Below are 24212 nucleotides of genomic sequence, written 5' to 3' on the forward strand. Positions count from 1 at the left end.
CAAAATGCCTTGTTAGTTATCCATCCACAAACATATTTGGAAAGGAATCATGGAACAGTTTGGGTTGGAAGGGACCTTAAAGCTCATCTCATTCCCACCCCTGTCATGGGCAGGGACACCTTCCACTGTCCCAGGTTGCTCCAAGCCCCATCCAGCCTGGCCTGGGGCACTTCCAGGAGTCCAGAGGCAGCCAGAGCTTCTCTGGGCACCCTGTGCCAGGGCTTCCCCACCCTCACAGGAAGGAACTTCTTCCCAAAATCTAATCTAAATCCACTCTCTGTCAGTGTGAAGCCATTCCCTGTGCCCTGTGGAAAGAGTCCCTCTTCCTTGCAGGAACTTTCTGGTGCTGGAAGGCTGAAGTTGGGTCACCTTGAAGTTTCTGTTTTCCAGGCTGAGCAATCCCAACTCTCAGCCTTCCATGGGAAGGGCCTCTTCCAGCAGAGGGGAGCTTCAGCAATTCACTGGTGTTCAGAAACAGTAACTCAACACGAATATCTGGTTGGGATTTGGGGTTTTTTTAAGGCTTTTCAGCTTTTTTTTTGGGGTGGGGTGGGGCGGCAGAATTACACCAGGCTCTATCCCCACTCTCCTAAAATCACATAACCATGCCTGCAGACGTAAAATCCCTTCCATACGAACTTGTTCCACACAGGGAGCTCTGACAACCCAGAGGCTGTTTGATCTCTGGGGGCAGTTTGGTTTTGTTGTTTTTTGTTTTTTTTTTTACAATAACCACGATTAGATTTTCTTTCTGCATTTACCCCTCGTGAGCCTTGTCTGCATCCCCTTCCCCTGCAATGACACCCAGATGTCCCACACTCCAGATTCTGTGCATGTGAGGGGTTCAGATACCCAGCTGCATCTTCAAAAGCTCCGATTGCAGCAGCCAGACCCACTGAAGGTTTTTCCCCAAACAACACCCACCCCCATTCTGCTTTCAGGCATTGGCAGGGTGTGTCAAAGTCCTTTAACTATTCCTCCACGTGAAAAAAAAAAAAAAAAAGACAAAAGGAAAGACAAAGATACCAACAAAGATAAGAATATCCATCAGAAGCTCTGCCAACAAGCACTGGAGTCAGAAGGATTTTCCAACATCTGCAATGATTAATGAGTGATTGCATTAAAATAATTTACGGATGTGAAAAGCACATTATTGAATAGAGTTGTTTTGTTAACAAGCTCCCAATATGGTTTAAAGAAAAAAAAAGGGATTAAACAAACATTATAACTAAGGAGTAACCAATTATTCAATAAAATAGTCTGATGTAAGTCAGTTTTGCTGCTAAATACATTATTTTGATGTTTACCTACTATCTTAACACAGAGACTGAAAACTCCACCAACTCTCTGTAACATCTTTAACAACAAAATAACTATTTATGATAAAAGAGCACCAAACTGTTCAATAAATAAATATATCAAACCATGTAGCATTAATAAAAACCCAATTTTTATATATTTAAATTCTATCTCTACCAAGAGAATAAATTGCTTTTGCCATGAAGATTATTTTTCAGGCTCCACCAAAATAAGTTACAGACTGAATACATAACACAATCCAGAGAGGCTTTATATAATATCCTCTCTTCACAGATACATTTACTTCTTCTTCTGAATAGGCACACTCCCGTTTTGGCTACAAAGATTTGCTAGGCAAATTTGAAGGTGCAAATTGAAATACTGAAGGTGCAACCTAGCTCATTTTTCAAAACATAGTAATTTATCAAGAAGATAAAGTCAATTACCACAGCACTTGAGAAATATATTTACCCTCACGAGGTTTGTATTTTTTTAGAAAACTTACTAGATACTTCATTTTAAAGCAAAATAAAGAATATTATAAGTTTAAAAAAATACCCTTTTCAATACATTAGCAGTACTTTTTCCTTCATGCACTAGAATCCAGCTCTGTCCTGCTTTTAATAGGCCTCCAAAAGTAACTGAGCTAAATAACCCCTACCCCCGGGTGGTGGGGAGGCTAATTGCCAACAGGAATCAGCTGTATTCCCTCAGGTAAAATAAATCTGCATCATTTCAGAAAATAAAAGAAAAATCTGAAGCCACTAATAGGAAATGTAGAAAAAAAAAACCACCAAGAAAAAAACAAAAAACCAAGGACAAAACAATCTTCTATGGTCTGTTTATGTCACATTCCTTTCTTCCCACCCCATAACATTTCTTTCTGCAAGTAAAGGACAAAGAATAATATCCTCTCACAAAAACGGGAGGAATAGCAACAGCTTGGGTTTTAAAAATATTGTGCCCAAAGTGAAACAGCAGGAGCTCTGCCTCTCATAATTTTTAAAACAAAAAAATAAATTTTGAAAATAAAATAAAAAAGAACAGCAGCAGTCCTAAGAAAACACCAGGAACAGAAATTTCATATAATAATGTATTTTTTTTCATATTTATAATTATTATATCCTGTAAAAGCAAACTGTGGGTGCCCAAATAGTGTTCACAGGAGCTGCCAACACATCTGGAGGTCACAGAAAGCCCAATATTAGCTGGGTGTTAGCACTCATTTGTGAGCTGCAAATGATATTTACACTCCACAAGAAGTTTGGGCTGGGTGCGGCTCAGGGTGTGAATGGTGATATTTGATATTTGGTGCTCAGCCCCAAAAGATTAAGAAAAAGCCCCTCGGGCTGGTGTGGGCTGTGGTCAATCCCATCTCACTATGGCTGCCCGCAGGGATTCACAGAATCCATAGGTTTTGAAGGAACTTTGCAGCCCATCCAGTCCAAGGCAGGGCCACCTGGAGCAGGAACGTGTCCAGATGGGTTTGGGGCAGATTCCATTCCCTCCCTGGGCAGCTGTTCCAGGGCTTTAGCTCCCTCATGCCAATTTCTTCCTCGTGTTGGAGTAGAACCTCTTGTGTTTTAAGTTCATGGCTATTGCCCCTCATCCTGTTGCCGGTCATCACCGGAGAGTCCGGCCCCGTCCTCTGCCACCCTTGAGGGGTTCATTATGCGTTAACGAGAGGGGACTCTCGGTCTTCTTCAGACTAACCAGGCCCAGCTGCCGCACTCTCCTCATCAGGAAGATGCTCCAGACCCTCCACAAAACCCCACCCCAAAGCACTGCCCTATTTCCCCCTAAGTCGGTTCCCTCGTGCTTCTCTCACAATGTCCCGTTGCTGCCGCCCGCCCGTGCTCGGGCAGGGCTGCGGAACCCCGGGAGCCGCGGGGTGTGAGGGGGAGCGGGCAGGGCGGCGGGAGCGCCGTGAGGGGGAGCGGACAGGGGGCCGAGAGCCGCGGGGCGGGCAGGGCCGCGGGGCGTGAGGCGGGCAGGGCGGCGGGAGCACCGTGAGGCGGAGCGGGCAGGGCTGTGAGAGCAGCAGCAGCCCTGGGGCGCGAGGCGGAGCGAGCAGGCGGCGGGAGCTCCGTGAGGCGGAGCGGGCGGGAGGCGGAGGGAGGGAGGGGAGGGGAGGGGAAGGCGGCTCCGCACAGCCAAGATGGCGGCGGTGGAGCTGGAGTGGGTGCCCGAGACGCTCTACAACACGGCCATCTCGGCCGTCGTGGACAGCTACGGGCGGGCGCGGCGCCGCGACATCCGCTCGCTGCCCGAGAACATCCAGTTCGACGTGTACTACAAGGTACGGCGGTGGCCGAGCGGGGCCGGGCCCTGCCGGGCCTGCGGAACGTGGAAGGAGAAGCGGCCCCGGGGGGCGGCTCGGGCCCGGCCTGGCCGGGGCTGAGGGGCTGCGGGGTCGCGCCGGTGCGGGGCACGGCCCGAAGGACGGGCCGGGGGCTCAGGGCTTGTGGGGCCGGAGGAGAGGCGGCTCCGGGCTTGGGCCATGCCGGGGCCTTGTGGCTGCCCCCGGGAGCCGCCCCGAGGCCGCGGTGAGGGGCTGGGAGCCCTCGGGAGGTGACGCGGAGACGGGGCCTGGCCTTGGGGTCGTGGGGGAAAGGTGTCTCTTGCCACTGGGGAGCCGTGCGGCCAGGATGAGACCAAGCTGGCTCTGCTGGAATACGTTTTTTCCTTTCCCCCTTTTTTTTTTTTTTTTGTAATAATGTATTGGATATGGTGATGTCAGTGGTTGAGGGAGCAGTTTGCCGTGGTCTAGTATAAATGATCTGGTAGGAACCAGATGGAAAGAACTGATAGTTGTTTAATGCTCTGCTTTATTAGCATTAAATTATTCCTTGGTGAAAGGGCTGTTCCCTCGTTCAGCTGCCCCTGGAATATACAGAAAAGGTGCACTGAGATGGTCCATTAATTTCTTATTGTCCACTAACCAGGCATTTCATTCATGTGCAGGAACAGCTGGAAATGAGCATTCATCAGGAGGGAAACAATATCTGTAAAAACCCCCAAAAAACTAAGATGAGGAATAACCTTCCTTTCTTCTGCCAGCAAATTTCTAAACATTTAGTAATTTTTAAACTTTAGACTAATTTTTATGAACCGGCAGTGATGACCCATCCTATGCACGGAGGGCAGTTTATTTGCTGGAGACAGGGAAATTGCTTCTCTAGCATTGGAACAGGCATGTACATTTTCTGTGCCCTGATTATTTCATGTCTGCCTTAGGTGCTGAGAAGGATGGAAACCCATTTTTATGACATATGAGCATGCTCACAGATAATGATGTGATTGACACATCAGCTAAAGACTAAAGATACGAAAATCACAATGTGGAAGAATATTTTGGAGGTTGCCTTCAATTGTTAATAAGTATGGCCATTGACAAATTTCCTTGGCATTGCCTGTTCTCTTGTTCATTCAGGTGAGAGGATGGTGCTCTGTGGCTTTTAAAAACATGAAACAAAACCTCCTTCTGATGATAGAAATATTCAAGGGTGTGTTATTCCCAGCTGTTTAAAAACTCATCTGTAGGTGAGCTTAATGGATCACTGACTTTTTATGCTTTTATTAGCACTTTTGAGTGGTTGCTTTGAATCAGGCTCACATGGAGTTGTTCCATGCTGAAGAAGATCCAGGAGCACATCTGATTTCTAAGGAGACTCTCTAGTGCATTTCTTCAGCCTGTGTACATGGGTTCATCATCTCGCTGGGCAGATGACAATAAAGGTGATAAGTGCCTATCCCCAAGACAGTGCTTGTGTTGTATGGACAGTGGTTAATTTGTTAACGGCAGTGGTTACAAGGAATCACTTGTTTGGGTTGGAAGGGACCTTAAAGAAAATCTCATTCCACCCCTGCCATGGGTAGGGACACCTCCCACTGGACACGCAGGCTGCTCCAAGCCTGTCCAGCCTGACCTTGGACACTTCCAGGGATGGGACAGCCACAGCATCTCTGGGAAACCTGTGCCACAGCCTCACCCACCTTGGATATTTTTTTTCTAATCTCTAGTCTAAATCTGTTCTCTGTCAGTTTGAAGCCATTCCTCCTCACTTTTCCTGTAATTTCTGTGTTTCATAACTGGAGTTTTTGAACTGTGTAAGGTGTACCAATATTCTTCTTACCAGCCCTCATCCACAGGACGTCCTCATTCAGAATAAACCAAACTGGGCCATGCCTGCAGTGGGTGTTCTGCAGCTGTAAGAGCAGGATGGCCTTCTGTGTCCTCGGTGTCATCTTTTCTGTGTAGGACAACCAGCTTGGATGGGGCCTGGAGTGACCTGGTTTAGAGAATGGCATCCCTGCCCTTGGCAGGGTTTGGAACTACTTCAAGGTCCCTTCCCTCCCAAACCATCCTGTGATTCTCTGTGCACCTATAGAACACCTGGTAACTGGTTCTTGAGTCTCTGGATGACAACAGCATCAAAAGTGTCATTCAGGGGTAGCTGAATGAGATTAGGCTGGGGACAGCATCCCTCTCACGGTGTGTGGTGCTTGTTTTGCTGTTTTAGTTCTGGGTAGTTATTTTGAATATTAGGTGGATATTAAATCCCAGTTCCCGGTGAGCCATATTCCCTATGTCCTGACTATTGAGTTCCTTAAAGCTGAAGTAGAATTTCCAAAGCTATTAACAGTCTTTGGAGTAAGACAGACTAGAAGACCTCTAAATGTTTGACTACATGGTGTTTGTTGCTGCTGTATTGGAGCGTGTCAATTTGTTAGTATCCTGTATTACTTTCATTCTGCGATGATTAAAAGAAATAAGAAACTGTTCAAATCTTACACGTATGACTTGTAAGTAATAATTTTTATTTAGGTATTAGTCATGGTTTGTGGTACTTGAGAAACTACCACTGATTTTTGCAAAAAATAAAGGTGGTACCAGTGAGATATTATTTTGCTCTACGGAGGTTAACTGTCTGTGGCCATACAAGAATGTTTCTATCACATTTATTGGTATGATCACTCAATGCTTGCCAGGCTTGCCCGGGTTTACCAGCGTGTCCAGGTTGATTCAGAAGCTGGAGGTGAGATACAGCAGCAGTCAATGTGCTGTTATTTAAAAAGGAAGAAAAATGCCAGCAGTGTCTTGGTGTTCCCTCAGGGAACCCTCTAATCCAGTGTCTGGCTCTATTGTCATAACTTACTGTCTTTATTTCCCACTTCTTAACAAATCCACTTTTTTTTTACCACTACATCTTCCAGAATTGTTAACTTCTGGGACATGCCTTACAAACCTGAGTGGGGATTGGGTCTGGGATAGCTGCAGAGGATGTTCTTGTGGCTTTGAGAAGGAGTGGGTTCTGCTGCAAGGTGAAGGCAAGGAACAGGCAGGTTCCTCATACTGAGCATATTTATCTTTCTGGAGCATTCTCAAACAGTGACTAAAGCTCAAAACAAGGCACTATCAAATAATCATGATTGTGGTAAAACAACAAACCTGCTCTGCTTCAGCAGGGTATCACTGCATATCTCTTTTTTCAAGCACTGTTTGACTTTTCCTTGCAACCATTAGAAAAATAAGAGGCAGAGCAGGATGCTTGTGAGGATATCCTGGAAATTTCCAAGCCTTCATTTGAGGTACAAAATATTTAAATGTCTTATTAATCACAGCTGTATTTTGAGGAGCTCAATAACTAGTATTGTTACAAGTAACACCTGCCTCTGGGGGGAAAAAATAAAAATGTGCACCCATATCATCCTTTGTTTCCTTTGGGTGTTTGCCAGGTTTGTGTATATCCTGGTTGGGTTTTTTCCTAGTTAAACTAGTTAGGTTCTCTTGCTTGTTTTTTTTTGGGGGGAGGATGAGAGAGAGGGTGTGTAGGTTTTAGAAGCCAAAGAAAGAAATATGCTGGATCTCATATAACTGAGATTCAGCATATGAACAAAATGCCAAAATTGTATATTAAAAAGTAGTGACAGCTGGAATAAATGGCAAATCAAAAAAAAAAACCTCAACAAACAAACCCAAAACAGAACAAACCAACCAAAATAAACCCTGAGAAAATGAACTTAGTATATTCTGTAGTTTGTTGGGGTGGGGATTATGTTTTGGGAGGTTCCTGTAAAGAATCAAGTTTGTTGAAGAAGGCAGAAGTCAGGTTTTGAACGCTCTAGTTAGTGTCTTGTACAGTTTTCAGTTCTTTCCCCTTGCGCCTCTGCTTTATACTGTATTTTGCATAATTATCTCATGACTTTGGCTCTCAAGGTGCTTTTCTGCTTTAGTTCTCTGTCCCAGGTATTCCTTGCAGTTACACAGTGCCAGTATCGTCTTGGACTTGTATTGGTTAACAAGGAGTTTTGTGCCATGTTAATTTTCCTTTTAGAGTGTCTTTTCTGGATTGTGTGTTTCTCTTTGCTTTCAATTGATTTTTCTTGAAAATAATTTGTTCTTGGAACATCTTCTGGTGAGATCATTAACCACAGGAGCAGTTGGAGATGACATTAACTTGATTTCTGTCACGTTTAGGTATTCTTTGAACCAAAGAAAATGAACAAACAGGAATTTGCTGACTGTTAACAACAAGCAGCAGAACGTTTGTTCTCTGCATTGCAGCAGAGGTTGAGTTTACTGATGGAGAATCATTATAAGCATAATTTCTGTCCATTAGAATAAAACAAGCTTGTCCCAAGGCTTCGGTCTCCAGGGGATTTGATGAGAGTGAGAAGGATGAACTCCCTCTGAAATGAAGTGTGGCTCTGCTGCTGCTTCAGTTCTGAGCTTCCCTGCCTGCCCAGGGAAACGCAACCAAGGTCACCAGCACAGAGAGTGAGGGAGCCAGAGCATCCCTGAGCTTTCTGAGGGGCTTCTGCTGTGACCCCCAGGTGAGCTGACTGAGCTCCCCTTGTTGTGCAATGTTTGGGGGTTAGAAATGAAAGGTTGGGGGAAGCAGTGATGATTTCACACATGTGTAAAACACAACCTCTCTGTCGCCTGGCAGGAGCAGAGTGTGCCCAGAATGCTGCTGTGCTTCAATCAGATCCTTCTAGCACCTCTGCAAATTAAAGCCTCACAGAGAAGGAGAATCATTACCTCATGAGTTTTTGCCAGTTATTATTATTAACACATGCCTTATTTCTGCAGTCTAAATTTAGATGTGAACTGAACTGTCTTTCCTTCTTATGTCTTTACTGGTTTGAAACTTCTTGTCTTCTAACTTGTACTACTCGGACTGTTTTTTGGTTTTTTTTCTTTAAGCTCTAACTATGGGTTATGTTTTCTCACCCTGATATCTTCCAACTTCCCTACCTTTTCAGTATCCTTGTTGAGTCTGAGACACCAGAACTCATCATAATTGAGATAATGAGGTCACATCATGAACAGAGATGTTGAGCTCCTGCTGAACAATAATTCCTATTTCCACTTCATTTCCTCTGAGCTGATTGAGCTCCAAGCAGGCTGGGTTTTCCCAGTTCCTGAGGAGACTCACACGTTTTTGGCTGTGGGGCTCAGACTTTGTATCCCTTGTGCTGGACTCTGGAACACAAACTCTGGTGCTCTGGCCCAGGGAGCAGAGCAGGTGGGAACATTTGGGGTATGCAAAAAAACTGGGCTCTAAAAATTGTCTCTGAATTCATGCTAGTTTAGTAACATTGGTTTTTTTCTTGGTTATTTATTTGATTGAGGTTTATACAGATCAGCCTGGTAGCTGGCATTGTGCTTTCCAAGGAGAGCTGGAATTTTCCTTTTTTTTTTATACCTTGAACAATACCTGTAGAAGCAGCATTTGTCCAGAGGGTCTGTAGGTAATTTTGAAATTAAAAGCATGGAATGTACCTAAATTTCAAACTGGTTATTTTCAGTGACGAATCATTTGCCAACAGATTGATTCAGTGAACTGTTGACTGAGGAAAACTTGTTCTTTCCTTGTTGATTGGAAAAGGAAGGTAGTGATTTCAGCCCAACCTTTTTTCCCAAATTTTGTTGTCTGTGAATACACTGTTCTTCCCCAGTCTGGCCTGATACTCCATATTACATTATTAGGCATTACAAAATATGCTGGGGAGCTTCTTGGATTTCCTCTGTAATTCTTACTGAAATATCCATGTTTTTCAATCCTTTTCCAAACTGGAGCAACAGGAGCATATTTTTCAAATTGCGTCTTCTTCAGTTCCTCTTCTAGAGGATCCTTGTACAGCTGGCTGGAATCAACCCCCATCTGCTTTAAAAAATGATTTTAAAAAATATTTTTTATTATGTTTAGAGAAAGCTTGGTTGTTTGGGGTTTTTTAGCTTAATCTACCCAGAGAGAGAAAAACAAGAGCTTTAATAGAATTACGATATAATAGTAAAGCTCCAAGTTAATTAATGTCATTAATATGCTTAATTGGGGACACCACACCACAATGTGCAGCTTTTGTAACACACCCACCTGGACATGCAATTCAACATTCAGCCTTAGAGCCTGAGAAGGGTTGTGGTGGCACAGCAGCTGGATTGGGCATGTGTGTAAAAATCCACCTGAATATTACATTTATACCTGTCCCCAGTGCCAGAAGTCATGTGTGAGCTGATGGAGTGGGGAGTCATCTTGCAGGCTTTGAGTCATTTTTCCATGGTTAAAGAAAAAGAAATCCCTGGTAGGTTCCAAGTAGGTTAAGCTGTTGTCTAAAAGACATTTCTCTCTTCAGAATAGTTCTTTAGAAGTCCAGAGCTCTGTGTTCATGTCAGGGCATGTTTTTCTTGAACCACTGTTTTGTTTTGTTTTCATGTTATGTAGCAAGGCTGTGGTCAGGAATTGTCTCTCTGGAACTTTAACAAGAGAATCATTTCTTCAGTCCTCCCAACTGCTTCTCAATGAGTGTTACTGGATCTCTTGGAATTACTTCACAGTTTGACGTATACTCACTATTTCCATGTCAAATTTCGTTTGAAAATATTGCTGTAACAGCCACAACAATTCCAAGAGGCTTCCAGCTGAGTTAATTCCTCAAAATGTTTGCCAGTGTGTTGAGGGAAGGGGTTACAGGGATAGTAAAAGTCCCAAAGATGTTGTATTTCAAGTTAGAGCAGTGAAAAATTGCATCTTAGACTTTGGGGCCTGAGCCAAAGTTGACATGTGCCCAAAATTACTGATGTTCCAAAACCGAGGGTCCTGTGGGAGCTTCCCCCTCCTTCCCACCCCACCAGGCCATTTACTCCTTGGCAGTTTCAGAATCTTGTGTAAGAGGGATTCTCTCCTTGCAAGAAGTGTTTATGTAACCTCATAAATACATAAATTTTTAAGTCTTACTACGGTTAATTTTTGATAAAGCAGGAATCTCTGGGATTTTGGGTTAGTACTGCAAGGTGATAGGAGGGAGTGATACTGTGAATTGTGAAACGTGATAATATTTTTGGTTGCCTTAATTCCTGCTGCAGTGCTTTGGGGATGTGTCTAAGCTTCCTTCAGAAATGATCTCCTCAGTTATTGATGGGATGCCCACCTTCACTTTGGCCATGGAATACCAGGCAATTTAAACAGCTTTTTTTTTTTTTTTTTTCCTGCAGAAAATACGTTTTAGGTTTTATAGAACATTTGCTATGAGACAGCTGTGCTGAAGGAATGAGAACATTTAACCATGACTGTAGCTTTTAAATACAGCAGACTGGCTGTTCCTTCAGTGCCAGAGAGAATCCAGCTCCAGCAGGAGCTGTGATCCCTTTGAAGTGCAGGGACACGCTGCTTTATCTGAGCAGTAACTTTGCATGCAAACTTGCTCTGGTTTTTAAAAGGCTTCCTTTTTTTTTCTTTTTATGTTCCCCCAGCAAAATAGATAACGAAAAGGAAAATATTCATTTCTGGCAATTGACATTATTAGGTCAAAGTATTTTTGAAGTTTCTTTGTAGGTTGTGTTGTTAAAATAACAAATTCGCTGTGCTCTAGAGCCAGTGTTCTGTGCTTTTATAAGAAGAGTTGACTAGAACTAAATTTCTGGCTGGAGATGTTCTCATGTGCTGTGTTTGGAATATTAATCCATCAGCTCCCAGTGTTCGTGGAGAAAAAGGTGAAGCAGGCACCAGATGCTTATCACTGGAAGCATTTTAAGGCATTATTAAAACTGGGAGGAATATTAATGTTTTCATGTAAGCACTGATGGTGCCTGTGGCAGGTGTGGAGTGGTGCTTCCTTAGGTCACATTCCCACCTGGGCTCATCTGTGGGTCAGGGCCTTTTAGATAATGGGAATTAATAGTTCACAATGGATTTCTCTGACATTAATTTGCACAGTCCCTTTGTACCTGTATAAACCCATAGCATTTATAGCCTGATGTGGCAGAACTTAACAGTGCACTGCATGGACACCTGTCTGTGGTTTGTTGTGAGTAACTCAGCTGATGAATTTGCTTGTCTGTGGGCACAAATCACTGTGGGCATAAAACAAGCCAGTGCTTTTATTAAATGCATGATCAGACTCCAGTTTTCCCATTTACTGGTGAGGAATCACCTGTGGAAGCTCAGGTGTCAGTGAGGACAGGGCTGGTCCCTGTCTGTAGTGCTGGTATTGGTGAGTGACCCCTTGTGGTTTATTTGTAATAAACTCGTGGGTTTATGTATATCTGATATATTTGCATTGCTGCATCCTAGATTTTGTGTTATTTAAACATGTTTTGAAAGCATTTGGTATCAAAACTGTCAGTTGTATTTTTTGCTGACTTTGTTTCTTGGTTTTGCCTTGGGTTTGTAGCTTACATGTGGTGTTTTTTTTGGTGTTGCAGGAGGGTACAAACACCTGAAAATACATCAATTGATTAAAAAAAAACAAACCTTGAAATCACCTATGGATCTCTCATAGCTCGGTTTTTAACACTGAAATTGTGCTCCTGAGCTGAAATCTTCTGATACGGGAACTGACTTTTTAGCCTGATGAATTTCAATGCTTTAAAAATCTAGATTTCATCATAAGTTATCTTTGCTAGTAAGCTGAATTTCCCAGAAAAGCTCAATCTTGAATTTTAAGATTAATTTACCTGTTTTTTTCAGCTTTACCAACAGGGCCGCTTGTGCCAGCTGGGTAGTGAATTTTGTGAACTAGAAGTTTTTGCAAAGGTGCTACGAGCTTTAGATAAAAGGTGAGTATCCAAATAGATCAATAATTCTCATTTCGACTCATAAGCTCTCCATCTAGGAAGAGATGTTTAAGAAAAGGCACAAACAAAGAAAACAAACGATGCAAACCCCCCCTGGTTACTCAACACCAGAGTGAGTCCCTGCGAGTGACAGTCACAGCACCCATTTCCTGCTGATTTAGCAATTCCTGAGGGAAGCTGAGAGGATTGCCCCAGTTTGAAGAGTTTTCCTGTCATTAAATATTCCGGTTTGTGGTGTTACAGTACTTGACTGTTTTAGAGCAGATTCTTTGTAACCTCTTTGTAATTCTTTGAGTCTTCAGTCACCGGTCCCGCCCATCGCGTGTGTGATGTTAATGGAGCCATTCCCTGCTCGTTTGTCCGCGGGTGCTGGGGGAGGGAGGGGGGATTTGGGGCCTCCTCCCTGGCGAGTTTGTGCTGGAAACGCTGTCTCCCAGTTTGAATCCTGTGTGGGCAGCTTGTGCTTGGCTTCCAGCAGAGGGTGTCCCTGTAAAGAACGCTGTGTGCCCTTGCGTTGCGTTGGATCGCCCAACACCTGGCATCCATCAGCTGCAGCCTCACAGCAGGGCTTGTACTCATCTGCTTTGGGCTTAATTTCTGTCCTTCGAATTCATGAGAGCCAACTGACTGCTTTCAGACCTTCGTGTGTAACCAAGCTCTGCTTCTCTTTGTTGCAGACATCTGCTCCATCACTGTTTCCAGGCTCTGATGGACCATGGAGTCAAGGTTGCTTCTGTCCTGGCCTATTCCTTCAGCAGACGGTGCTCCTACATTGCAGAGTCAGATGCTGCTGTGAAAGAAAAAGCAATCCAGATTGGCTTTGTTTTAGGTAATTGCTGCTCATGGGCTCTTGGCTTTCTTCTCTTGCAAGCTTCAGTTAATCTAACATGAATTTTTTTCCCATTAAAGATAGGCCTTTTAAAGAACTGTGTTATGGAATGGAATTCTTTGAAAGCTACTTGGTCTCTTAAAAGAAATATATTGGATTTTAATATCTAAGAATGTGTAGACATTTTAGTTCAAACAGTTCAGATTTAAAATTGGTTTGCAGATGCAATGAGGAATTTGCATGACTTTAATGTACTTAAGTTGTTGGGGTTTTTTGACAGAAATCTGTAGGAAAACTCTGTAATACCAAAAAAAAATCATAAACCGAAGTATTATTTCCTTCAGGTGTAGAATTCTCCTCTTACATTTCATCCTTTCCAGGTCAGGAGGGTTTGACCTTGACAGGATTTCTGTCTGTAGAAGCAGGTCTATGAAAGAAGTGATCATCTTGTAAGACCTGAGCAAACCCTTTTTATCTTGAAAATGTGTTTTGCTCTTCAAATTGCTGTTTGTTGCTGATTTTTGCAGGGGGGTTCCTGTCAGATGCAGGCTGGTACAGTGATGCTGAGAAGGTTTTCCTTTCCTGCCTTCAGCTGTGCACCCTCCACGATGAAATTCTTCACTGGTTCCGTGCTGTGGAGTGTTGTGTGAGGTGAGCTCACCTTGAATTCCCAGGGAACCTTGGAGCCATCCAGCTCCAGATGCTCCTGCAGTGTTCTGCTGCACCAAAACACTTTCCTGGCTAGAGTTGAAGATCAGGAGGTGCTTGTTTTACACTAATCCCTGGATTTTCAGCTTCTAAGTTGGCAGCACAGTACAATGGATTAAAAAACCCAGTGTTTTGCTGTCCTGTGTAATCTCTCATGGGTAACACTGCTGGATAATGAGTGGTCCAGCAGTTCTTGTTTTCCTAAGGATTTTTGCACATGAAGGAATGTTCTGTGTTGGACTTTGCTGAAATTCTATTTACTACAAAGAGAATTTGCCAAATCCAAATCCAAACAATATAGATACAGTTGAGCAGAAACAAAGGCAAAACTTACCTTTGCTGATTCCATACGCAGTGAGTTCTCTTGCTCCATGCTGAGTGCTTAGCTCTGGGCCTCAATAAAGATCTGGATATCCAGTTTTTGTGGGCACCTCCAGCCACAGCTGAAAACATTTAGAAAAGGTTTTTTGGGTTTGTTTTTTTTTTTGCTGTTAGAGTTTTGAAGCTGCCTTGTTCCTCAGGGCCTGTGGAGGTTCACATTTCACTGACAGAGGCCTCTGTTGCTTTTCCCCCTGTGTGTCAAAGTGTGATGAACTGCAAGCAGGAGCTGGCTGGGTTTTGTTGCTCTCACCGTGAGCAACCTGGTTTTGCACACTCCAGATGTGCCCATGGGCACCTGGAGGCTGCTGGGCAGAGTTAAAGTAGGGTTTTTGGGTTTTTTAGCTGCTGTAACAAAGAACAAAGCATGTGCTGTATTTATCTGAATCTAGAGCAAAACTTGTTTGGAAAGCTGCTCCAAAAAAAGCCCAGCATCTTGTTTATGGTTGGGCAGACACAAAGAGTAAAGAGGCTTTGCCAAGAGCTGCTGCTGTCCTGTGCCAGCCCCAGGGCCATGGCAACGCTGCTCTGCCTGGTTCTGCTGGCTGGCATTCCAGAAATGATGCCAGGAGCCTGGGCACACGTATCCAGCTTCCTAGAACTGGGGAGTGATGGATATAGAGCCACAGTTACTGCTTGGTCCTTTGCCTTCTAATTAATCTAAAAAAAGTTTTCTCGTTGTATCAGGCTCTTTGGCAAGCTGGAGAAGTTGCTTAAAAATAACTCTGTCACCTTCTCCAAATAGAAATGAAAAGAAGGGAAAGAAAGGGAGGGAAAAAAGGAAAGTGTCTCTGCTGGACAGTAGTGTGGAAAGGAGATTTTCATTCTGTGCTAGAAGAAAGCATCCTGTGTTAGAATGAGCCCTTGTGACCTGGGGTGTTGGCTCTGTTTGGTAGAGACATCCATTGTTCCCTAGGGAACTCTGCTGGCCTGCTGGGACATCCCCCCTCTGGGCAGCAGGGGGAGTGGGAATGTTCTGACATCTCCCAGACTTCCAGCATCTTGGAAGTATGACACTTTTTTAAAGTGCCAGCTCTTGCTCTAAAGCTGACAAGTCAAATCTCTGGGAGTAGAATTTTAATACATTGCATTTTTAATAGAACACAGTTTAAAAATGCGTGAAGTTTTGTGTTGCCTAAGCACGGCTTAGTGTTTCCTTGTCCTGGCATTAGTAAATTCTGTAGAGAAGCTGGGAAGGTGTGAGGTTTTTCTGAGCTTGTACCCTGCTTTCCTGAGAGTGTGGTGCTCCTTTTGGTTTGCCTTCTCTCATTCTGTGTTAAGCAATAAGGTACAAATGCATAACACAAATACATGCTCTCCCACTTCATTGTTGCATATTTGGCTGATTCTTGGGTTGTTTTCTTCCGGTGGTTTTAGACTTCCTAAGCTGCTGTGTTGGCTCTGAGAGACTGAGTTTGTTGGGGGAGGTTAGTCCCCAAAAGCTGTTATTGCAGACATCAAAGGAGGTTCAGAGCCATTAGCATAAACGTCCTGAGGCCTTTTCTCTTCCTCTTGGCTTTATCTCCTAAGATTCCTTTGGATTAATAAAGGATTTTTTGTTACTCAGAACTGGATCACATAAACTCTGCTTATCCTAGAGGATTGGCTTAGGCTTAGCTTGGTTTTGGGAGAGATTTCTTTGTTTCTAGACACTATCACTGAAGCATCCAGGCACTGGATATGATCTTTCCCAGGAGCTTATCTAAATTGCAGTGCTATCCCCACTGGCTTATTCCATTACATGGGATTTGGGTTCCTTGGTTTTGATGTTGCAGAGCAGCTCCCAACTGAATGGTGTTGGCAAAATGATTTTTTTTCTCTTTAGGAAAACTGTTTTCTTAATTATTCTCTCGTTTCTTTATAATTCCTGCCTCTTGTTGCTGGAATGTTCCTGTGACCAGGCACACAATGCACTTGTACATCATGTTTGGTTCTGAGGCTTTATTTAAGGAAAAATGTGGGTGTTGCTTTTTGCTGTCTGTTGTTGAGCCACCGTGCTGTTTCCCACTGGAGAGCTGGAGTTTGTGTGGATTTTGCAGAGTTTTGAAGGGCTTTGCTTTTGATGTTCTCTTTGTGCAGCAAATACACATCTGTCATGTGCTCGGCCTTCATGCCCTGCTTAGGAAAATGGGGACTTTATTTCCTTTCTTTAGTGTTTGAGTGCTCTTTCCCTTCATTACTGTTTGAGTTTGGTGATGCATTTGGGTGGGAAACAGAGGGACCAGTGTTGGACAGGCTGAGTTTTTAGGTTGAACTGAGCTGTATTACTGGGGGAATGGCTGCAGTAGCCCAAGTCTCCACTTGGAGCAAGTGGAAACAGGTTTAGAAAAGAAACTGAGCAGAAGACTTCACTGTTTATTCCTTCCCCTTTAACAAATGATTGGAAGTTTTATCCTAATGCATATCAGGACTAAAATGCTGTTCCTATACATTAACCCACGTAGTCAGAGTTTGAGCCTCTTTGCAATGCAGCACAATTTGCTTCCCTTCCCTCTGTGCAGTTCTCTCCCTGTGCTGTGCTGCCCTGATTTCCCCAGCCTTGCCTGGTGTTTTGAGTCTGTTACTCACTGTCTAATGACACATTTCCATAGGGACAGTGGAGGTTAATTCACCAAAATTCCCTGTCTGCCCTGGCTGGGAATCCAGCTCTGCCCTTGGGGCTTGGAATATCAACACACCCATTCCAAATGCACCTTGTTAAAGCCACTGAGCATCATCCTGTGCTCATGCACATATTCTTTTCTTTATAATAAGTGCCACAAGCTGGAACTTTTACTTCTTTGCAGAAAAAGGAGTAGCTTTCACCAGTGCTGGGTGTTACTGGCTGTATTTGGGTGTTGATCCTTCAGGATAGGAGAGGGAAGAGCAGGAGGTGTTTGAGTTGTTGTGGTCAATAAAATGGTCTCTCCTTGGGGAGCTGAATCTCATGTGGAATGGATGTCACTGAATGCTATGTGAAGACCTCCCCCAAGCCCCAAAGCACAAAAATTCCCACTTGGAGCTACTCAGGGTTTAGGAGAAAAGCCTAGGGATGTAGGAAAATGAGCTGTGTTGGACTTAGCATGGCTGTTGGAGGTGGCACCCTTTGGGAACGAGGTGGAAGGGATTTCAGACTTTGTAGGGCAGGGCTTTGGGGAATGGAATCACATCAATATTGGGAAGAATGGGTTTTACAGAAAAAGCCACACAAAGGCACACAGCAGAGTGGTTCAGTGCAAAACTGTATCAATAGGTAAAATCCTGTGCCATCTCCAGCAGGAGAAATTCCTGCCCTGTGCCCAGCTGTGGTGTGTGACCGACCCCAGGGCTGGGCTGGCAGGGCTCCACCCCTGGTGCTGCTGCATGCAGAGGTTCCTGCAGCTCCCTCAGCAGCTCTCTCTGCATCCCCCAAGGTTGCTGCACGTCCGGAACGGGAACTGCAAGTACCACCTGGGCGAGGAGACGTTCAAGCTGGCACAGTCCTACATGGACAAGCTGGCCAAGCACGGGCAGCAGGCCAACAAGGCGGCGCTGTACGGCGAGCTCTGCGCCCTGCTCTTCGCCAAGAGCCACTACGATGAGGTGAGGCCATGGGGGCTCTCTGGCACTGGCACCTCCTGGATGTGCCTTGTTAGTCCTGGTTCTGATCTCCCTGGGACCTGTGTGCCACTGCCAGAGCCATAATTCCTGTATCTGCTGTTGTTCCTGTCTGTCCTTCCCCGTTAGTCAATGAGCTCTTCACAGCACTTGGACCAACATGTTACCTTGCCTGTATGTGTTGGTCACCTGTAAATGAAATATTATAAAAACTTGTTTTAATAATTGAAAATGAATAGCAGAACACAGTCTTTGCACCTGGTTTGTAAAACGGTCTGAAGTGGAACTACCCCATAAACTGGTTTTCCTTTAACCCCTAAGTTCACTGGCAGGGTGTTGTCTTGCACAATGGGAATTGTGAAGATTGCTTAAAGATTATAGAATACCCTGTTCTGTCTGTAAAAGTCATTGTAATATTATAAACCTTAGATTAATATAAAATACATACTATTAACCTTAAAAGTGGTTAAGTTTGTCTTTTAAGACATAACTGGACAATTCATTATACGTAGGCAATCAAACTGTATATTTTAAATTTTGGAATGTAAATGACCAGCTTTTCAGCTGCAGGTAGTATTTTTTCTAAGTGTGACAATGTTGTGAAGTTCCAGCTCCATTGTGTTGGTGCCCCTCTGTCCCACAGGCCTATAAGTGGTGCATAGAAGCCATGAAGGAGATCACAGTTGGGCTGCCTGTAAAAGTAGTGGTGGATGTGCTACGACAAGCGTCAAAGGTGAATCTAAAATCTCTCTGCTGCTTTGACTAAATTGCTGTCAAGAATGGCTGAGGAGAGGTTGTTACCTCCAGAATTCTCCTCAGGGTTGTTGTTTGTGTTTGTCTCAGAGTGGTGGGGGGGTTTGTTTCTGTTTGTGTCTTTCTGAAGCTGAGTTAGAGCTGCACGAGTGACCATTGTGACAGTGTTAACCTGTCACCTTCCCTGGAAGGGTTCTGATCCCTCTTTGATCTGGACTAGGTACAGCACAGTCCCTTCAGTCAGGCAGGATAAAATAAGAAGTTTATTAATGCTGTGCTCCTTTTCTTAAATAACCAAAAAGTCCTTTAATAGCCACAAGAATATTTTGAAATCTAAAACAACAGTGAGTGTGGCAGTGTCTGGAGGGGCAGAGCTGCTCACCTGTTTCCCTTCCCCTGCCCAGGCCTGTGTGGTGAAACGGGAGTTCAAGAAGGCTGAGCAGCTCATAAAGCACGCCGTGTACCTTGCCAGGTAAGGGCCATTCCAGAAAAAACCCTTCTAAAGTTGTACTCAGCTTGCCTCAGTTTGTAATGGGAGTGTGTTTGTGCAGGGAGCATTTTGGAGCCAAGCACCCCAAATACTCTGACACGCTACTAGACTATGGATTTTACTTGCTCAACGTAGACAATATCTGCCAATCTGTTGCCATCTATCAGGTAGGCAGCAGGACTTGTTTCTCTTTGTTTTTCATCTCTCAGATGTTGCAGTTAATTCATGGAGATAAAGAATAGTTGATTTAATTACTGCGATTGTGATGTTGAAAAAAAAGCCCTGAACACCGCCAGCTATGGGGTTTTGCTTTCTTTGTCTTCCTCTGACTCGTGTCTTTTATGTAATCAATGTCTCAAATATGTAGAGAATTTCAGAGCCAGTAGATTGATCAGAGAGATGAATTTGGGGGTTTTTTTCTGTGTTAACTGATGAAATTGTATTTTTGGGACCCTTGCAGACAGCGCTCGATATCCGGCAGTCTGTATTTGGAGGTAAAAACATCCACGTAGCTACAGCTCATGAAGACTTGGCTTATTCCTCATATGTTCACCAGTACAGCTCTGGGAAATTTGACAATGCATTGTGAGTACCACACACAGCAGCACAGTTAGTGCTGTAAATGAAGAAAAAAACATTAATATTTCTAATTTTTTGTCAGTCAACTGCTGATGTACATAAACGTACCCTGGATTTTTTATTTCACCTCTCTCAGATTCCATGCTGAACGTGCTATTGGCATTATCACTCATATTCTCCCAGAAGACCATCTCCTCTTGGCCTCTTCAAAGAGAGTTAAAGGTATTTCCCTTCATTGTTTGCATCACTGGGATGTGCTTTTCCTGGTCCCTCCCAGGCAGTGTAGCTCAAGTTGTCTTTTTCAGTGGAGGTGTTGGTAGTCCTTGGTGTTCACAAAAAACTGCAATACAAAAAAATACAAAAACACCCAGCTGTTAAGACTTAGCCAGATGAGTTGGAGTGGGGAGATGAAATGACAGAATATAAAAACGTGTTAGGAGTTTGACACAGCAGAGTGGCAGCAGCTGTGACAGGCACAAGGCTGGGTGGGCTGTGTCCCCAGGACCTGTGGGATCGCTGGCTCTGAGCTGGGGGTGGGCACAGTTCTGTAACAGTTGTCTCCTGCCCCCAGCGCTTATCCTGGAAGAGATTGCCATAGACTGTCACAACAAGGAGACAGAGCAGAGGCTGCTCCAGGAGGCTCATGACCTGCACCTCTCCTCGCTCCAGTTGGCTAAAAAAGCCTTTGGGGAGTTCAACGTGCAAACAGCCAAACACTACGGCAACCTGGGCAGACTGTATCAGTCCATGAGGAAGTTCAAGGTAAGATTTACTCCTGACCTAAAATCTGCAAGACAGCTGGAATCTGTCACTACAAATGAGGGGTTTCAATGTCCACAACCCCTAAGTTCAGTTGGTAGTTCTGTGCTTAGAAAACCTGTGCTTTACCATTCACCCCAAAAGCTTTGTACAAAAATAATCCATGGAGCTGGATGATACCCTCCCAGGGTGACAGAGCTTGGTGCTGCAATCTGCCCATCCACTTAACTAAAGAATTTGGAGAACTTGGTTTATGTTTGGCTTTGTTACTTTTTGCCTGTTCCAAAATGCTATTGTTTAAGCTGCTACATAGCTAAGTTTCTTTAAACTAACTTTCCCCTTTTTGTGGGGTGGTGAGTGGTGTCTGACTGACCTGTGTGAATCTGGCCCTGACAGGAAGCAGAGGAAATGCACATCAAGGCCATCCAGATCAAGGAGCAGCTCCTAGGGCAGGAGGATTATGAAGTTGCCCTCTCCGTGGGCCATCTCGCCTCCCTCTACAACTATGACATGAACCAGTATGAAAATGCTGAAAAGCTTTATCTGAGATCCATAGCAATTGGTAAGTGACTACAGGAAACTTAAGCTCAACATTTTTAGAAAATAACTTGGCTGTTAGTCTCTAGACAACGCTCTGTGCTAGAACATAAGTGGAGAATATAGGAAAACTTTGTTCGTAAAAATAACCTGAGAACTCAGATGCAGCCCGTGCATATTTTACCTCTCAATTTGATTTTTCTCTTGGGTTTCTCTAGGAAAGAAGCTTTTTGGTGAAGGATACAGTGGACTTGAATACGATTACAGAGGTCTCATTAAACTGTACAATTCCATTGGCAATTATGAGAAGGTGTTTGAGTACCACAACATTTTGGCCAATTGGAACCGGTTGCGGGACCGGCAGTTCTCGGTCACGGATGCGCTGGAGGACGTCAGCACCAGCCCCCAGTCCACAGAAGAAGTGGTCCAGTCTTTTCTGATGTCTCAGAACCTCGATGGACAGAGCAGCTAAGAACTTGGTCAATTAACCAGTTAAGGTTTTTTCCCCCAGGTTACAGGGGGAAAAGTCATACTGTGAAATCTAAACCATGTAGTTCTCTGGGGGCTGGAATTTGCATTGAAACACTGGTCCAGTCTACTGAAGAGTGCCCATACGGATGAATGTGTGTTAAATTCCTCTCAGCATGTGTATGGCATGTTTAGTTCGGCTCACATTTTTAACTTGGTATTCCCAAAAAAAAAAAACCCCCTTCTTTCTCTCTTCTTTCAAAAGAAGCTACTTTGCAGAAAGCCTGCAAGAAAACATTAAATAAAACTGTTTGAGTTCAAAAGAGTTGCATTCTTATTACGGATGGAAGGTTTCATCGAGAGCTTTCTGCCGATTCACAGAGAGAACAAAAGCTGTACTCTGAGGAGCTGTAGGAGAAAGGTCTTGCTGCTGTATCACTGTAGCAAAGCTCATGGTAAATGGCCAGCAAAGGGAGGATGTGCTGGCCTTGGCTGCTGCCTTACCAAGAGAAGTGGCAAAGACCCACTCTGGAGAGCACCATCCTCTCGCTGAGTGCCACCTGTGCTGTTGTGGATGCCCTGAACTGGACCAGTACAGATCCCATAGACCAGCAACCACAGTGTCCTCGGTGCCACCACCAGTGCTCCCCCCGAGCAGGACCAGGACACCACAGTGGACCAGCCTGCTAGAAACCGTTTTGGACCAGTGGCTTTAATTTAATATTTCTGCCCCTGCATTCACTTTGACAGTAGAACTCTCTCATTTAGGTGTCTGATCAGTGCAAATGATATCTGTGTGATAGATCCAGAGCTAGGAAGTGAATTGATGGTTTGTCTGTACCCAGTGAGCTTCTGCAGAGATTCCTGGCAGTGCCACAGCTCCACACGCTCCACTCTGCTGCAGCCACTCCTCCTTTCCTCTCCCATGGGCTCTTCCTCTGCTGATGGTGGCCATACCTTGTTTATACCAGTGAAGAGTTTTGTATTCCAGTCCAGTTCTGTTTTCTGTTTCTGGAGAACGCAACTTACTGTACAGTTCACAGGGGTCAGTGGAAAATGCCAAAAAGCACAACAGGTCTTTTTTTTTTGTGATGCTTCATTTCTACATTAAACAAGAGTACAACCAGAAACCGATTCCTTATGTTAATTTACAAAGCAGAGCTCAGCTGTACAGACCCTCTGAGAATGCCTCTCTCACTAGCTTGTCTTAATTCTTCTTCTGTTGGGGGCTGTGTGGTTGTGTGGGTTTGGGTGTTGTTTTGGGGTTCATTTCCTAATGTTGGATAATATTTGAAAGTCTGTGTAACACAAACTAGAACTGACTCGCTGCTGTTACCTCAGCTCTGCCAGCGGCACCAGCAGTGCCCTGGATCTGGGATTCTGTGGATTCTGTCAGGTTGGGGGGTTCTCTCCCCTTCTTTTCAGGGTTTGTACCTTGGCCAGTCACAGCCACTGGGACTGGGTGTGTTCTGTTTGGGGTCTGCTTTCTCCTTGGTTTGTGGGGTTTGTGGCAGGGAAAGGTGCTGGATGATCTTCAGGGAAGAAATAGATTTTGGACATGACTTGGAGCTTAATGGCTCTTCTGAGAAGTGAAATTTTACAGGCCAATAGTTCATATTCTGGTGCCTTCAAGTGTTTTGTTGCAGGGGGGGAAAGGCTGAGTAATATCAACTTTAAAATGCAATGACATAATTAGTGAATGCAGATTAATGATTGCATACTTAGAATATCTTCGCTGAGGTGAAAAGAAGTATTTGCATAAAACCCCCTGTGGTATTAGGACTTAACTGCAGTGTGTCTGCAACAGCTGCTCAGTGAAGATCCAACTTAGTTATGTGTGGATTTAAAATGTGATTTATTTATAGCAGTTTTTGTTTATGACTGTGTAGGAGCTACACACAAATTCAGCTACACAAAGCAAAACCTTCTTCTCCCTGAATGCCCATGGCACTGACAAGTTATAGAGTTCTTATGAGTTCTTAAGTCCTATTAAAAGTTATTTAAAGTCCAAGTATGTAACAGTGTCAGAACTTGGGCAGGAAGGTGTTTTAAAGCTGTCCTAAAGAGCCTGAGTGATTCTGTACTGCAGAAGTGTTAAAGCTCCCAGCTGAGTACGTGGGTTTACACTGACATGGGCTGGAGATCATTCCTCCACTCCGTGCTCCCAGTCTTGGGCCTCCAGCTTTTGGCTAAGGAATGCCAAAGATGTCGAGGTTGTGTTTGGGATGGGGAGCGTTATTTGACTGACGGCAGGCAGTGGCCTGCATGACCCACTGCTCTTGTTCCAGCCCTGGTTGTGTCCCTGGTTGTGGTTTGCCTTCAGGTCAGGGCAGCCTGGGGAGAGCCGCACGTCCATAACCAAGCTCACCCCTGCAGTTTGTCGGTGGCTTCAGCCTCAGCTCTGCTGCCTCTTCCTCTTTGTCCTTTCCTCCAGCGGTGCCTGCTCCGTGCGTCAGCTGGGCTGGGAGGAAGGAGGGTCCTAAAGCTCCCCGGCCATCCCGTGGGTAGAGGACTTGGCCAGGGGCTGCCGTGGTGACCCTTGAGGCTCCAGCGTGTTCCTCCTGTGCCTGCAGGGAGTCCTGCTGGGGCTGAGCTGCTCCTGCAGCGTCCCTGCAGATTCCTTGTGGAGCAGGGTGGCTGTGGCTGATCGCTGACACTGCTGGAGTGCAGGGGGATGATGCTGCAGCTGCCAGGGCCAGCTCTGCTGCCTCCCGGGACAGACAGCCAGCTCTGCTGCCTCCCGGGACAGACAG

The 24212-nt window shown here is 44.6% G+C and overlaps 1 protein-coding gene across 1 annotated transcript; it reads left to right on the plus strand.

The window, feature by feature from the left end:
- The first annotated feature begins 3429 nt into the window (after positions 1-3429).
- APPBP2 (amyloid beta precursor protein binding protein 2) lies at positions 3430-22589 on the plus strand. The gene is made up of 13 exons (XM_015646806.2): positions 3430-3598; positions 12276-12364; positions 13060-13211; positions 13739-13862; positions 17690-17858; positions 18517-18606; positions 19031-19098; positions 19178-19283; positions 19577-19701; positions 19832-19917; positions 20267-20457; positions 20851-21016; positions 21210-22589. The coding sequence occupies exons 1-13, from the start codon at positions 3458-3460 to the stop codon at positions 21461-21463; spliced, it is 1761 nt and encodes a 586-aa protein (XP_015502292.1). The 5' UTR covers positions 3430-3457; the 3' UTR covers positions 21464-22589.
- The last annotated feature ends 1623 nt before the right edge of the window (positions 22590-24212 follow it).

The sequence above is a fragment of the Parus major genome, chromosome 19 (genome assembly GCF_001522545.3).
Source record: "Parus major isolate Abel chromosome 19, Parus_major1.1, whole genome shotgun sequence".
In the NCBI taxonomy this organism is placed as follows: domain Eukaryota; kingdom Metazoa; phylum Chordata; class Aves; order Passeriformes; family Paridae; genus Parus; species Parus major.